Source organism: Fukomys damarensis, unplaced genomic scaffold, assembly GCF_012274545.1.
Source record: "Fukomys damarensis isolate Sample0158 unplaced genomic scaffold, DMR_v1.0_HiC HiC_scaffold_17, whole genome shotgun sequence".
NCBI lineage: Eukaryota > Metazoa > Chordata > Mammalia > Rodentia > Bathyergidae > Fukomys > Fukomys damarensis.
The window spans coordinates 77,482,521-77,496,562 of record NW_022900929.1 but is presented as its reverse complement, the minus strand read 5'-3'; the positions used below and the strand labels follow the sequence as shown (position 1 = coordinate 77,496,562).

At 42.9% G+C, this 14,042-nt stretch overlaps 1 protein-coding gene across 13 annotated transcripts in view; it reads left to right on the top strand.

Moving 5' to 3' along the window:
- The window catches only part of Cep152 (centrosomal protein 152), a 98,198-nt gene that overhangs the window by 27,407 nt on the left and 56,749 nt on the right, over nucleotides 1-14,042 (top strand). For all 13 annotated transcript variants that reach the window (XR_781890.1, XM_010632476.1, XM_010632477.2 and 10 more), the window contains exons 11-14: nucleotides 867-1,014; nucleotides 3,655-3,746; nucleotides 4,712-4,875; nucleotides 11,783-11,984. Coding sequence is in view for 12 of the 13 variants with exons in the window: in XM_010632476.1 (XP_010630778.1) it covers nucleotides 867-1,014; nucleotides 3,655-3,746; nucleotides 4,712-4,875; nucleotides 11,783-11,984 (606 nt within the window). In the remaining variant the exon portion in view is untranslated. The remainder of the gene's footprint in view (nucleotides 1-866; nucleotides 1,015-3,654; nucleotides 3,747-4,711; nucleotides 4,876-11,782; nucleotides 11,985-14,042) is intronic.

Below are 14,042 nucleotides of genomic sequence, written 5' to 3'. Positions count from 1 at the left end.
CCCTTCCCTTCCCTTCCCCTTTCCTTCTTTCATCCATCAATCTACCCATCCTTCTGTTTTTGTAGAGCTGAGGATCAAACCCAAGGCCTTCTGCCTTCTAGGCAAACACTCTACCACTGAACTACACCCAAGCCCTACATTTTGTGTTTTAATATATCTCTGTACAGTCACACATGCACATACACAGATAAACAAGTATTCATTCTGTCTCTCTCGTCATTGATGTTTCAAGTGTTCATTGTAGCACTTGCTAGGTACAAGGCACGGCAGAGGTACCCTCAAGGAGACAGTTAAGAGAAACAAGTGTAAAAGGTAGAACGAGAAGCTTGAGAAACAGATCAGTTTAAACAGAAACAGTTTACAAGAAGTTCAGAGAAGACAAAGATTATTTCTGGCCACTCTGCACAGAGTAAGCTTCCAGCTGCTCAGAACAGAGTGAATTTCCATTTGTTTATCTGTGTCCTTGCCGCCTTGGGATACGAAGTCTGTGATTCCAGGTGGCCTGGCTAGGTGTGTCTGTGCACACTCACAGGACAGACAACTTAAAATGCAAATAGGATGTGATCCATTTCTCTTGGCATCAGTAAAACCTAACTTAAAGCCAAGTGTCTTGTGAATGTGGAGTAGAAGGGGCTTTATAAATTGTCTAATTTGTACTTTATTAGCATAATTGCAAAGAAGAAATAAACCAAGAAGCGAGTCTCACCAAGATCTCGTAGATATCCCCCCTCCTGATGTCCAGCTGTGTGCCCTTCTTTCTGTGATGATTTTATATTTGACTGAAAACCAGTGATGCAGCGGCTTTCTCAGCTTTGCATTTCTTAGGATTCACCATGAAAATTACATCCTGAACTCTTTTTATTTAGGAAGACATCTGCTCTCATTTAAAAGATCAGGTGAAACAGCTGGAAAGGAACCAAGAAGCCACCAGAGTGGAGAAGACTGAGGTCATCAGCAGGCTGTCGAGGAGCCTAGAAGAGACGCAGAAGCAGTGCGCCCACCTGCTGCAGTCAGGTACAGCCACCTGCGCTCCGTGGGCAGCGTGTTCCGTGAGTTAGGAAACAAAGGCGCCAGGTTTCTTTTCTTTAAAAATATATCGTTATACATGTAATTAGTTCTTTAAGTAATTTGGAAAATGAAGACAAGTAAAGAGTACCAAATAAACATAACCAGCATCCTGCTACTCAAGGAAAAGTACCGTTAAAGTTCAGATGTGTTTCCTTCAAATAACATGGACGTACACATGTAGACGGTGCCCTGCTTCTGTGTACCATATGTTTCTGAAAAGATACTAAAGCCAGTTATGCAAAACACAGCAATATAATATATGTTAAAAATTAAGTTTTGTCGCCGAAAGCTGAGGACAATTCCAAAATCCCATTATATTTTGGTGTCTAGACCCAGTATTTGATCGCATGATTCAGTTCTTTGTAGAACCCCTGCAGTATGTTCCCCCTCATGGTAGAATCCCTATTTAGTCATTCAGGCAAGAATTACATTTTTGTCACGTGTCAGATTTCTAATGTGGTCCCCATGGTATTAAGTTTGCGACATGTTCCTTTGCTACCAGTAAGTTTTTTTTGTTGTTGTTTGTTTGTTTGTTTGTTTTGATACTGGGGACTGAACTTATTACCTTGTGCTTGTGAGGCAGGCAGCGGAATCACTGAGCTAAATCCCTGGCCCAGTAGGTATATTACTTCTTCTTATTTATTTAGTGGTACTAGGGATTGAACCTAGGCCCTTTGCACATTCCTAGCCCATTTTTAAAAATTTTATATTTTTAGACAAGCTTCTGCTAAGTTGCCCAAGATGGGTTCAAACTTGTGATCCTCCTGCCTCATCTTCTCAGGGTGCTGGGATTATGGGTATGCGCTGCTGTGCCCATCATATTTCTTTTTTTTTTTTTTTTTTTTTTTTGAGACAGGGTCTCACTATGTAGTTGAGACTGACCTGGAACTCACTATGTAGCCCAGGCTGGTGTCGAACTCACAGTGATCCTCCTGCCTAAGCCTCCTGAGTGCTAGGATTACAGGCATGCACCACCACGCCTGGCTCATATTTCTTATTATTTTTAATGAAATGATGTTAGCGTAAAACACAAGAAAATAAATGTATAAAAACTGCTCAGTGTATAGACTTGTACACCTTTTTTGGTGATGAGCTCATGCTGTAAAGATATAGGTCAGCTGTTATTCATTAGTATACATGAAAGCCACACTTGGGTACGTGGAAAAACAGTTCAGACTGTTGGTGCCATATGTCAAAGAATGGTCACCCCCTCAAGCTGAAAGTACTGCAGTCAAGTATGCACAGAGGGGGTGATTGGAAAATACAGTGAATATTTAAATTTAAAAATAGTTTTTATAGAAAAAGACACATTGCCACAAATCCTTCTCAGAATTCTTCCCTCTCCAAAAACATTTCTCCATGGTTCTTGCCACCTTTTGAAGCAGTTCTGAAAGTCCTCTTTTGTGAATATCTCTACGAGCCTTGATCAAAAATAGAGTGAGTATGCTGGGCGTGGTGGTGCATGCCTGTAATCCCAGCACTCAAGAGGCTGAGGCAGGAGGATCACTGTGAGCTCGAGACCAGCCTGAGCTACATAGTGAGTTCCAGGTCAATCTCAACCACATAGGGAGACCCTGTCTCAAAAAACCAAAAAAAAAAAAGATTGAGTGATGTTGCCAAGTGCCACACAGTGGAGAGTCAGCTCATAAAAACATGATGCTGTGTCCTCCTCCGCCTTATCTACCAATCTGGTACCCTGTGACTTCTGGCTCCTCTCCAGAGTCAGATGACCATAAATCATCTCAGGGCATCAAGGCAGCCAGGACAGCACATCTGGAGACACGACAGAGAGCTTCCAGAACCACTTCAGAAAGTGACAAGAGCTGTGGGATACATGTGTTCAAAGCAGGGAGGACAGTGTGTGTTTTACTGTAATAAACTTTTTAAGATTCACTGTAGTTTTCATTCAATCTCACCTCACGTGTATTTGGATGGGGACACAACTTGGACCAGACTCTACCTGACACCGGACCCTTGTTACTTAAGTATTCTTTCTCACTGGCGTTGCTTGGTGTACTTTTTTCTTGGCCATTAAAGGCCTTGAAAATAAGCCTATTTTTAGCTGCATAATATGTCACAATTAATTCACTTAACTATTTCGGAGATGGTCATTGTCTTTGGCAGAAATCCAGTGAAGTCCCTTTGAAATGGGAACCTCCCCTTGTACACCAAAATGTCCTTTTGCTAATGTTCTAGAAACTGCACTGACATATTTCTCTCCCATGCAGAGCACAGAGTGGTGGAAATAAAAGCACTTATAGAAAGACTTGAAAGACAGCAAGGTGTAGTTCTCTTCTTGGAGGGTAGAAATGTGTGGCTTTCTAAGAATTGGGATGCTACGCTCCTATTAAAGGTCCCTGGGAGTGCTCAGGTCTGTGAATGTGGCTCATTGGATCCCTAACAAGGTCACCCAGTAGCCCATGCTGTGCAGAGCCCTGGGGACGTCAGGACCAGGCTTGTGCCTTGGGCCCCGTTGTCCCGATACCTCCATGGTGTCAGCTGGCGAGCTTCCGGTGCTGGAGCTCTACAGGCTGTAGGCACCCTGTGCCCTTGGACTCAGCATGTCCTATACCCTCTCCCCTGCAGGCTCCATCCAGGAGGTGGCCCAGTTGCGGCTCCAGCTGCAGCAGGCACAGAAGGCACACTCGCTGAGTGAAAACATGAACAAGGCCCTGCAGGTGAGCGTGGCCCGGGGGACTCTGGGTACCCAGGGTAGGCAAGGCAGCATCAGCGTTGTGAGTCTCAGGTTTCTCTGCATAGGGAGGCAGGTGGCCTTTCTTCATACCAGCTGCGGGAACTGCTCACCAGCCGATCCATACAGCCCGATGTGCAAGCACAGGTCTGCCCCTTCCCAGGGCCGAGGTTTTCATCTGTTGCATGTCCCAGCAATAAGTTCATCTGTGTGTGTTCGTGTAGAATGTTTAGTTTAGCTGTCGTTCTCTCACATTCTTCTCCAGTGCTGTTTATGTTTTCTGATGAAAGGGGAGAACAGCCATGTTTATAGCAGCAAAATTATAATAGCTAAATCTTGGGAGTGGCCCGCATGTCCATCAACAGTTGACTGGATAAAGAAAATGTGTTGTTTACACACAATGGAGCATTAGTCTGCCAGAAAGAAGGTTGAACTTGAGCCGGGGTTAGCTCAGTGGCACCTCGCCTGCCTCGCAAGTGCAAGATACTGAGTCTGATCCCTGGAACCAGAAAAAAAAAAAAAAGAAGGTTGAACTCGAGTCATTTAAGGGAAAATGGGTGCACCTGAGACCATAATGTTAAAAGAAAAAGATCAGACACACAGGCTTAGATGTCACATGGTTTCTCCTCTGTGAGAAACCAAAGTACAAATAAAGAACAACATAAAAGATAGATCCTAGGAAATACGGAGATAGATATTTTGCAAATGGGAAGGGGACTAAGAAATGGAGGGAAGGGAAAAGAATGGGAGGAGAAGGGATAGCAAGAGTGTTGCGATGTATTGTGAACATGAGCCAACTCCCTGTGAGGAGTGCAACCTACGTACTGCAGTCACGTGCTTGAGGCGTTTTTTGCTTCCTATTGATCATTAAAGTCTAAAACACAGATAGAATGACTGATTTGTTCATACATGAAAATAATGGGAATTATCTTCAATACTCCCGTGTTCTAGGAGGAATTAACAGAACTAAAAGATGAAATTTCTCTGTATGAATCTGCTGCAAAACTAGGAGTACTTCCAAGTGACTCGGAAGGAGAATCAAATACAGAACTCGCCGAATCATATGTGGATTTGGGTATTAGAAAAGTCAACTGGAAACAACCTAAAGTTAACAGGTATCAAGGGACTGTTTTAGTTTACTGTAGAGGAATTTGTATGAATAGGGCTGGTGCTGTGTGGTAAACAGGTGGCACCAGGTGTGAAAGAATGAGGACTTGAAGTTCTCCAATGCGGAACAGCATGGTTTCAGTAATTTTTACTAAAGCTTAAATGTCTGAATTCAAAGTGAACGGTAACCTGAGATATTAATCTATCTTCAGCACTCCAATCGGCTCATCAATTTCAGAAGGGTAAGAGGTGGTTAGTGTAGTTGAAATACACAATGGAAATTTCTCACTGTGATTACGACTCTGTTCTCACCGTCAAGGCAAGGGCATACTGTTTCTGTGTTAACACTGTGTGTGTTCAAAACAGACGCTTGGCCTTTATCGGTGATATGTAAGAAAGTAAACATCAGCTTTTCCTTGGAACCTTACTGTGAGGTTAGGTTATGAAACAGAGATAAAAAATACTTATAAAATGGAGATTCTTTCTTTTACAGTACTGCTTAATACGGATATCTGAGCACGCTCATGGAATAGATTGCTTCTTCCCCCTCCCAGTGTGTGGCAGGGAGGGAGGGCTGGTGTTGCAGAGGGAATATTAGATACTTAAAAATCATCGAACGAACGAGACTTCCATCATCTGCACACTTCGGAAACACCTGCTGCTGGAACTTTCTATGCCAGACTCTGGAAATACAGTACAAAAAAAGCCCACAGAAAGTGTCCTCCCTGAGTTTACATTCATGGGGACAGGGAGGCCAGGAATGGGGTACCTGTGAGCAGCCAGATGCTCTTGGGTGTGAAGTGGGATTTATCCTTTCCTATCTCTTGCTTTTGTTCCTGGAATCTGGGGTGCTGTGAATGCCCCCTAGAGGTTCTTTCCAGGCTCTTGTCCTGAACAAAGAATAGGTCAAGACATGTGAAAAGGCAGTAAGCGAGGTTTCACTTTTATTAAAGGCAGGAAAAGAAGTACGCTCCGCAGAGTGAGTGTGGGCATCTGAGGAGAGACAGCTCGTGGGCAGGAGGTTAATGGCCACCATCTCTTGTGTTCTCCATGTGACATCAGATCTAGGCCATCCTATTAAAAACCTGCTCGGTCTCCTGCCAGAGGAATTGAAGATAGAATTTTCTGATTGGTCGTAGGTGCAGGGCTTGGCCAAATGTATCCTGAATGTCCATGATTGACAGGTCATGCTCACATGCCAGCTGTCTGTCTGTGCCCTTATCTCCTGCCTCAGTTTGGGTGAGGGACCAAGATTGCATTTAGACTAAGGAAAGTGTTTCTGAAGTGCATTTGGCCTTCATCACATTATCTGACTTGTCATCATCGTGTTAGTGTTCAGTGACAGTGTTTAATACGTGTTGTGTTTCAGTGTTGTTTGTGTCCGCGAGCCTCCTCACGGAACAAAGGTTCAGGAACTCAGACTGGGAGGGCAAGGCACGGAATCACCAAGCAGACTCTGGAGAGGTTTTTGGAACACTTCTACTTTTATAAAGTTCAGCCAGCAGTTTATAAAGTTTTGAAAGAGGGAGTGGCAAAGGGGGAGTAATATATTTGGCTTAACAGGATTGGTTATTGGAGTGTCCTTGGACAGGCGATGGAGGCATCCAACTAAGGGGGATGGGCGAGGCCATACCTGGACATAGACAGGCTCAACACATGAGCTCGGCCTCTAGTGTGCTAGGAGACACACGTGCGGTGCCTTTGTCCCAGCCGGACTTGTACTTCACTTACATCTCCACTGTCAAGCAACTAAATGCAGTCATGTAAATCTCCCAAAGAGTTTGCTTTATAGCAGGCTTTAGTGGGTATATTTTCAATAACTGTATTTCTGTTTTTAGAGCAGAAGGATGAAATTCAGTATTGAAGTCTTGAGCGACCAGGTGATTTTGCATCACTGTTCAGTTAACTGAGGCTCCATTTATCTGGTAGTCTGTGTTCAGAAACTCTCATCTCTCCAGATCACAGCTGTATGTGAGAAGGAAGCAGAGAGGAAAACAGCAGGATTAGATTGAGATGCTTTTAATAGGAGCCACCTCAAAGCTCTTATCTTAGGGCCCTAATGACAGGTTCATTCGTACCCCGTGGACTATCTTATTTCCCAGTTGGCTACAGTGGAGCTAGGACACAGGGCTGGGAGAGGTGCTTCCCGTGCCTGGTCAGACAGCTGCACCTTAGCAAGAAGAGAACCACGAGGCCCGGGGCTGGAGCTGCAGAACGGCGGGGCAGGGAGCCCCACACCCTGGTCTACGTCACAGTGTCCGCAGTTACGATCCCAAGTTCTTGAAAAAAACCTTAGATAACTAAAGCCTAAGAGGAAGTGTGTTTTACCTTTTAAAGACAGATTTACATGCGATTTTAAAGTTAAATATGGTAATCTGGAACACTGTCTGCTGTGAATGCCTTATTTCCTGTCATTGCTAGATAAATTCCAAGGGGCCAGTGCAGAAGTGTGGGCTTAGGTCCCGACTGTTTTCTTACTGGCTTTATGACCTTGGGCAAGTTTCTTGGCCTTCCCTGAGCCTGTTTCCTTTTCAGGCTTGATATTACTTGGAGGTTAAAGTGAAGGTTAAAATAGACAGTGAATGTAAGAGCCTCTTGAACTATGTTCTAGCACATATTACATACTTAAAAGATACCTATTATTGTTCCTATTTAATAGTAGCAGGTTAAAATATGCCACTGATCACATTTTATATTTATCTAATTTGAAACCAACATGTACTTTGTGAAAAGCCTTTGACCCTTGATCTTGTGGCCAGTGTTGGCTCCAGTATTACCATGTTGGGCTCGGGAAAACAAGCTCAGAGCAGTGAAATCCTCTGCCTAACAAGACAGTCAGCCTCACAGTGGAGCCAGGATTTGAACCCAAACTCCCACCCCCATTTTCTTTGTGTCCATGTTTCCATGATAGTCAAAACTTCTTGTCTTAAAGTTTGTTCTTCTTTAGATTTTCTAGTTTTGAGGATTAAAGTTATAGTTCATGCCAAAAATGAATTTTTGACGATTGGTTATGGCTTTATTTTGTGCCATAATCGGCCTAGGAACTGGCTATCAAATACATACAGAGATACGGCCATGTCTTCCCGAGTACGTTTTACTACTTTGGAACTTTGTATTTATTTAGCACTTAGTATTAAAGTGTTTGCCTGTAGATAATAACCCTGAGACTAACACCTGTATTACAGTAAAGGAAATGACGGGGCTCAGGGAGAAGACAGCAGGGAAACGCAGGGCAGGGAAGAAATCAGCCGCTGTCATCGCACCCAGTGGTGTAACTTGGCTCCAACAGAGTGCAGAGCATTGAGATTTGTGCCTTTTCTTCCGCTGGGCTGTGAGTCTCCGAGTAAGCCCAAGCCACAGTTCCCCGTATTGAGCATTTCAGCTCTCTGTTAGCTCCAGCGGCTTTCAAATCGCTGACCTACATCCGAGCAGTGCGGGCCACCGCCTCTCTGGAGTTACCGCCTGCCTTACATTTTAAGGGCTTCTCCTCAGTGCTGTATTTTACTTCCCCGGAATCTGAATAGCTAAGTGTGCATGTAGCTCTCAGACAGACAGCTTCCTCTCGCCCTTATAGTTGGCTGAGAAGCTCAAATAAGAAACGTGTAACAAGTGGGATGCCTTTTTCCTTTGGTCTTCTCGGCAGGCTTCCGACCCGACCACAGTTTATTTGGATTTAGGGAACCGGCTTCCATGGGGCTTAGCTGTGAGTCTTCCAGGACGGGACCTTGTGTGGGAAGAAGAGAGTTATGTTAGCAAACGCTCTGTGCAGAGTACAGGGCCTGCTACTTCAGCGGTCGGCGTTCAGGCAGAAAAGAAATTAGGGCGGCGCAGTCTGTCAGCGGAGCAAAATAAGTGCTCGACTTGAGTCCATCATGTAAGCACGGGGAGGGGAAAATGTTTATTTTACATTATATTTCTTGTATATTTTATTTTTCATAATTATTTACGTCTTCTGTGTAAATAGAGGAGAGTCAGGCATGCGGATGTCCTTACGCAATTTCATACGCTGAAGTTACACACGCATGTCACAGGGAGCTCGTTTTATAACATCTTTTAAAAGTCTACCTAAAAATAAAGACGTGCTTACGTTTCCGCTCCTTCTCTTTCTCTCATGCATACACGATATTCTAACATTTTATTCGGAATCTTCTTCCAGACAACCCTGAAGCTCGCGTGGCTTCCCAGGCGCTGCTCCCGCCTCGCGCTTCCAGTGTGGAGTTTGAGGCCCTGTGCTGTTGGATCTGTCAATCTCTGCCTTTATGATTTCTGGCTGTTTAAAAGATGATTTCTTTCTAGTGCTTTTTATACTTTTATGCTTAAACCTTTAAAATTGTGAACTATAACTCTTAAAAACATGCACGTGAGCCGAAGTGTAGAGTTTCCTGGGTTATTTGAAAACTCCGGAGATTACCCCGAGGTTGAGAAATGAGCTCTGCCCATAGCTTCCGTCTTCCTCTTTCCAGTGCTGACCTGGCGGTTAAGTACTCTCCTAACTATTGTGGCATTCGCTTTCTTGTTTTTCTTTATCGCCTTAATACCTAGTTATTCACAGCTAGAGGTTATAGGTTTGCCTTCCTATTAAGAAGACTCATATAGTAGGTGTTTTATATTTTCTTGCGTTCCTTTTCATTTCTTTTTTCCTTTTTGTTTCTTCTTTCTTTCTGGCTAGCTTTCTGGCTATACTTTCTGAAGTATATTTCACATACCATAAAAATCACCCATTTCAGTGTACAGTGCAGTGGTTTTTATTCACAGAGCTGTAAAACCACAATCACAACTTAATTTTAGAACATTTCAACAGCCACAAAAACAAAAACAAAGTCCACCTCTCCAAACCCCACCCATATCTGTCTCTTGTCGTCCTTGCCCCCACAGCTCCAGGTAACCCCAGGCGACTCCCATCCCCATGGATGTGCTTGCTTTGTGCCTTCACACAGGAGATCGTATAACATGGTCTTCTGTGACTGACTTCTTTTACTTTCCTAATGTTTTCATGTTGTATTGCATATTAGTACTTCGTTTCATTTTATAGCCTGATAATAATTTCATATATAAGTCATAAGGCAATTCTGTGTTTATCATTTTGAAGAAATGTCAAATTGCTTTGGTATGTTGATCTTGTATACCATCACATTGCAGAAGTGGTTTATTCAAATGGTTTTTTAGTGGATTCCTCGGAATTTTTTGTATTCAAGACCACGTCATGTGAATAAAAGAGGTAATTTTGCTTTTTTCTTTTTAATCCGGTTACCTTTTTCTTTTCTGACCAGAGCCTCTGGTTAGAACCCTCTAACACCATTGAATAGAAGTGGCAGGAGGAGAAATCTTTTCATTGACCTGGATCTTAGTGGGAAAGATTCAGTCTTTGTCCTTCGTTGTCCTTTAGGGTTGACATTAGTTGTAGGGTTTTCATAGGTGTGAGTGTTGTAGCATGTAGCTGTCACTCATTCTTTTTTATATACGCACGTTTCCTTTTTTGTTCTTATGAATATTTCACAGTTTATTTTCCATTTAGCTGTTCATAGATTCTTACGTTGCTTCTTGGTATGATAAAAAACAAACACAAGTTACATACTTCCAAGCCACAGTGGTGGGACGAGGATAGAATAAACATTCCTACTCTGGAAGGGAGAAATTGTCAAGTGGAAGGAGGAAGCAGTGTAAATGCCCAGCCGAGTGGACGTTAAATCCCAGAGCTCAGGCCTGCCTTTGTGTGCAAGATGTAGTGAGGGCTAGTTTAGCAATTTGACATCAGTTTTCTTTATGTTTCTTCTGCTTGAGACTCATTGGATGTCTAGATTGTAGGGGAGTTTTGTTTTCATTAAACTAGGAAAATATTGGCCATTATTTTTTCAAATATTCTTTCCCTTTCCCTTTCCCCTTCTGGGACTTCATTTATATGTGCAGAAAACTTAATGTACTGTGACTGTTTCTGTTTCAGTCCCTCTGTGTTTCATTGTGTAGTTTTATTTATATAGTTTTAGGTTCCTTGGTCATTTCATATTCATATGCTGTTAATTTCATCCAGTTCAGATATTGTGACTTTTTGTGACTCCCTGAGTTTAATTTGTGTGGATTTTGTTTGTTTTACTTTGTTTTTTGGTGATGTTGATGCTAGGATTCAAACCCAGGGTCTTGTGTAGGCTTGACGAGGATCCTACCACCGAGCTATACCCCCAGTCCCAGCCCTTGGTATCTTTAATATTGTCCGTTTCTCTGCTCCTATTCTGCTCCTGTGGAATACATTTGATTAACCGTAATACATGTGTCATTGCTGGGTCAGTCTTGATTGATTGATTGATTTCTTGCTTATTGTTTGTGTTTTTCATTCCTGCTTCTTTACATGCCTGGTGAATTTTGATTGCATATTAGATGTTTGTAATTGTGTACTTTGGATGGATTTTATTGATTTTGAAGGTACTGTTGGACTTTTTCTGTGACACATTTAAGTTACTTGGAATCCATTTGACCCAAAGGTTCTATGACGTCAGATGCAGAGCAGCAGTGAAAGTGAGACTAATTCAACCCCATTACAAAATCAGTGGTTGATGCCCTGTGACATAGGGCATCTTCTTCCTATGGCTTACATTCCTACTCTTATGCTGTAGTTCTTTCTCCCCTGTGCATGTGTGTGTTCTCTCTCTCAGTCTCTCTCTCTCTCAACATGTATAAACAGTGTGTAGTACACCAATATTACAACTGTAAGCCACGTCAGTTCACAGCAAGGCCAGGCTTGAGAATCATATTTCCATCAGTGAGCTTCTTTTTGTACATAGGAATACAGCAAAGGTGATACTCTTGTGTGTGTGTGTGACAGAATTTGAAATTGTTTTGAAATACGTACTTGTAATTGTATAGGTGACAGTACATGTTACGTTACTGATTTAGTCCTAATGAACCCCATTTCTCTGTCAGCACCATGCAGCAGGAAGACCCGAATGAGGAGCTTTCCAAGGATGAGGTCATCCTGAGGCTGAAGGCAGATGTGCAGCGTCTGCTGGACAGCAACTCAGTGAAGCGTCACCTGGTGTCTCAATTACAGAGTGACCTCAGGGCCTGTCACCAGGAAATCAAGGATCTCCAGCAAGCAAAGGATGGCAGGAGTGTGGAGGTTCAGGTGTGTAGCTCTGTACAGTCGGAAAGCCATTTTTAAAAGATGCAATAAAAGAACTTTAATACAGTGAAGCCTTGAGTTATAACTGGCCAACGTATGGACAACTTGGATTACGACCAAAATTTTAGTTTTAACTTACAAAGTCTTGAGTTATGACCTGAAGGCTGGCTGCTTGTGTTTCTAGATGGTCTTAGTTACAGATTTAACTCTTACAGAGTTCTGGAAGGACCATTACATCATCCTTTTCTGTGTGGGTTTAACAGAAATCCTGGGCTAGTGTCTTTCTAAGGACCCTGAGGTCTGCCTGTGTACGGGAGAGAGACTCTGAAGGCTGTGTAGAGGAGCCTGAGCCTTCACTGACCAACCTGGGTTACAACCAGCCCTCGGGAACGAATTGAGTTCGTAAGTCAAGGGTCCAATGTACCTCAAGTGTTGAGGTTAAGCCTTTGTTTGTTAAGGGTTCATTTGACTCCTTTAGAAGTAAAGTTGAAATGAAGAAAAGGAATATGTTTTCTGCCTCTTCTCAGGACCTAAATGAGATGTGGGTTAAGTAAAAAATCTTTACCACTGATAACCAGGAAGCATTTTGTGTTATAGGGTATCTGTACTTCTTCAGGGTTGACTTATACCAACAGTGCTTTAGAACCTGATGTAAGTGAATCCTGCATGAGGAAATCCTGTAGAATTTTGTTGTGAGCTTTCCCCAGCCTATGTTCTGATAACAAAAATCATTCTATACAAGGACATTGATTATATAGTTCTGGCAGGACAGATGGGAGAGATCCAGAGTCCGGTTACATCAGTCCTTGAAATCCACCTCCATATCCATCTCTTAGTAGCTTTATTTGGTGGATGAGGGAAAAAAGCTGGGGGAGTTTGCAATGCTTTTGAATTACTGAGTCAATCTTGGGCAAATCAAAGCTAAAACCCACCGTGGCTATTCCCTGAAGGTCATGCTGTCACAGAGATTTTTACTAGTAGTGCTTTTTCTTTATTTTATAAATTCTCACTGTCTATACTCTCAAGAGAAGATGCATAAAAACCTAGTCCTTGAGAACAGGAAAAGGAAAGGGGAAGAAGGGGATGCAGGTAGTTGTTACGTTTTATATACGAAGTGTCCCCCAAGGACTTTTCTATTGAGAACGACGTCAGCGCAGCAGTGTTGAGAACTGGAACCTAGAGAGGTGACGGAATTGTGAGAGTGATGCCGTGATCATGAGTTCGGAGCTGAATGGGCCCAGCTGGAGGACAGAGGCCACTGGAGTGACACTGACGGGTACATCTTGTTCCCAGCCCCTTCCTCTTTGGTGCCTTCACTCTTTTCTGCTTCTTGGCTGTCAGGAGGTGAGGAGCTTTCCTTTGCCATGAGGTCTCTGTCATGGAACCAGCTGACCATAGACTGAAATCTTGAGCCAAAATAAACCCCTCCTCCCATAAGTTGTGCATGTCGGGTATTTTGTTCCAGTAGTGCAAAGCCAACTGACACAGTAGTGGGCGCCTTTACATCCTGGAAGGAAATCATTTTTTGCTTCCCACTTTAGCACTGTTTTGTTTACTGATCCTTTAATCTAGGAATTGTATTCATTACAAATTTCCAAGTCAAAGTATGTAAAGTGTTCCATGGTGTTAATTATTATGGGATTTTAAGTGTAGCTAATTTATTTTCCAGAAATAATAATGTATTTTTACTGTCAAAATCCCGCCCAGTCTGGTTTCCTGCTCTGAGTAACTGTATTTGATAACTTTAACATTGATTTTAGTGTTAACAGAGGGAACTCCCCCAGCACATTTAACATCTTTAAATCAATATATTTTAATCGTGAACATATGCTGTGAAAACATGGGAGTTGAGAGTATGTCTCAATTTGTGGAGGGCGGCGGGCTTTGATTAGCTTAAGCGTTTTGGTGAGCGTATCCTGGAATGAAGAGTAGGACCTTGCTTCGGTGCTTGGACCTTGGCTGAAGTTTCCAGTGCTGTCTTTGTTCCATGTTGGAGTCACTAATGGCGCCCTCTGCGGATCCACTCCCTCCCATCTGGCAGGCTGCAGTGACACTGCCTTG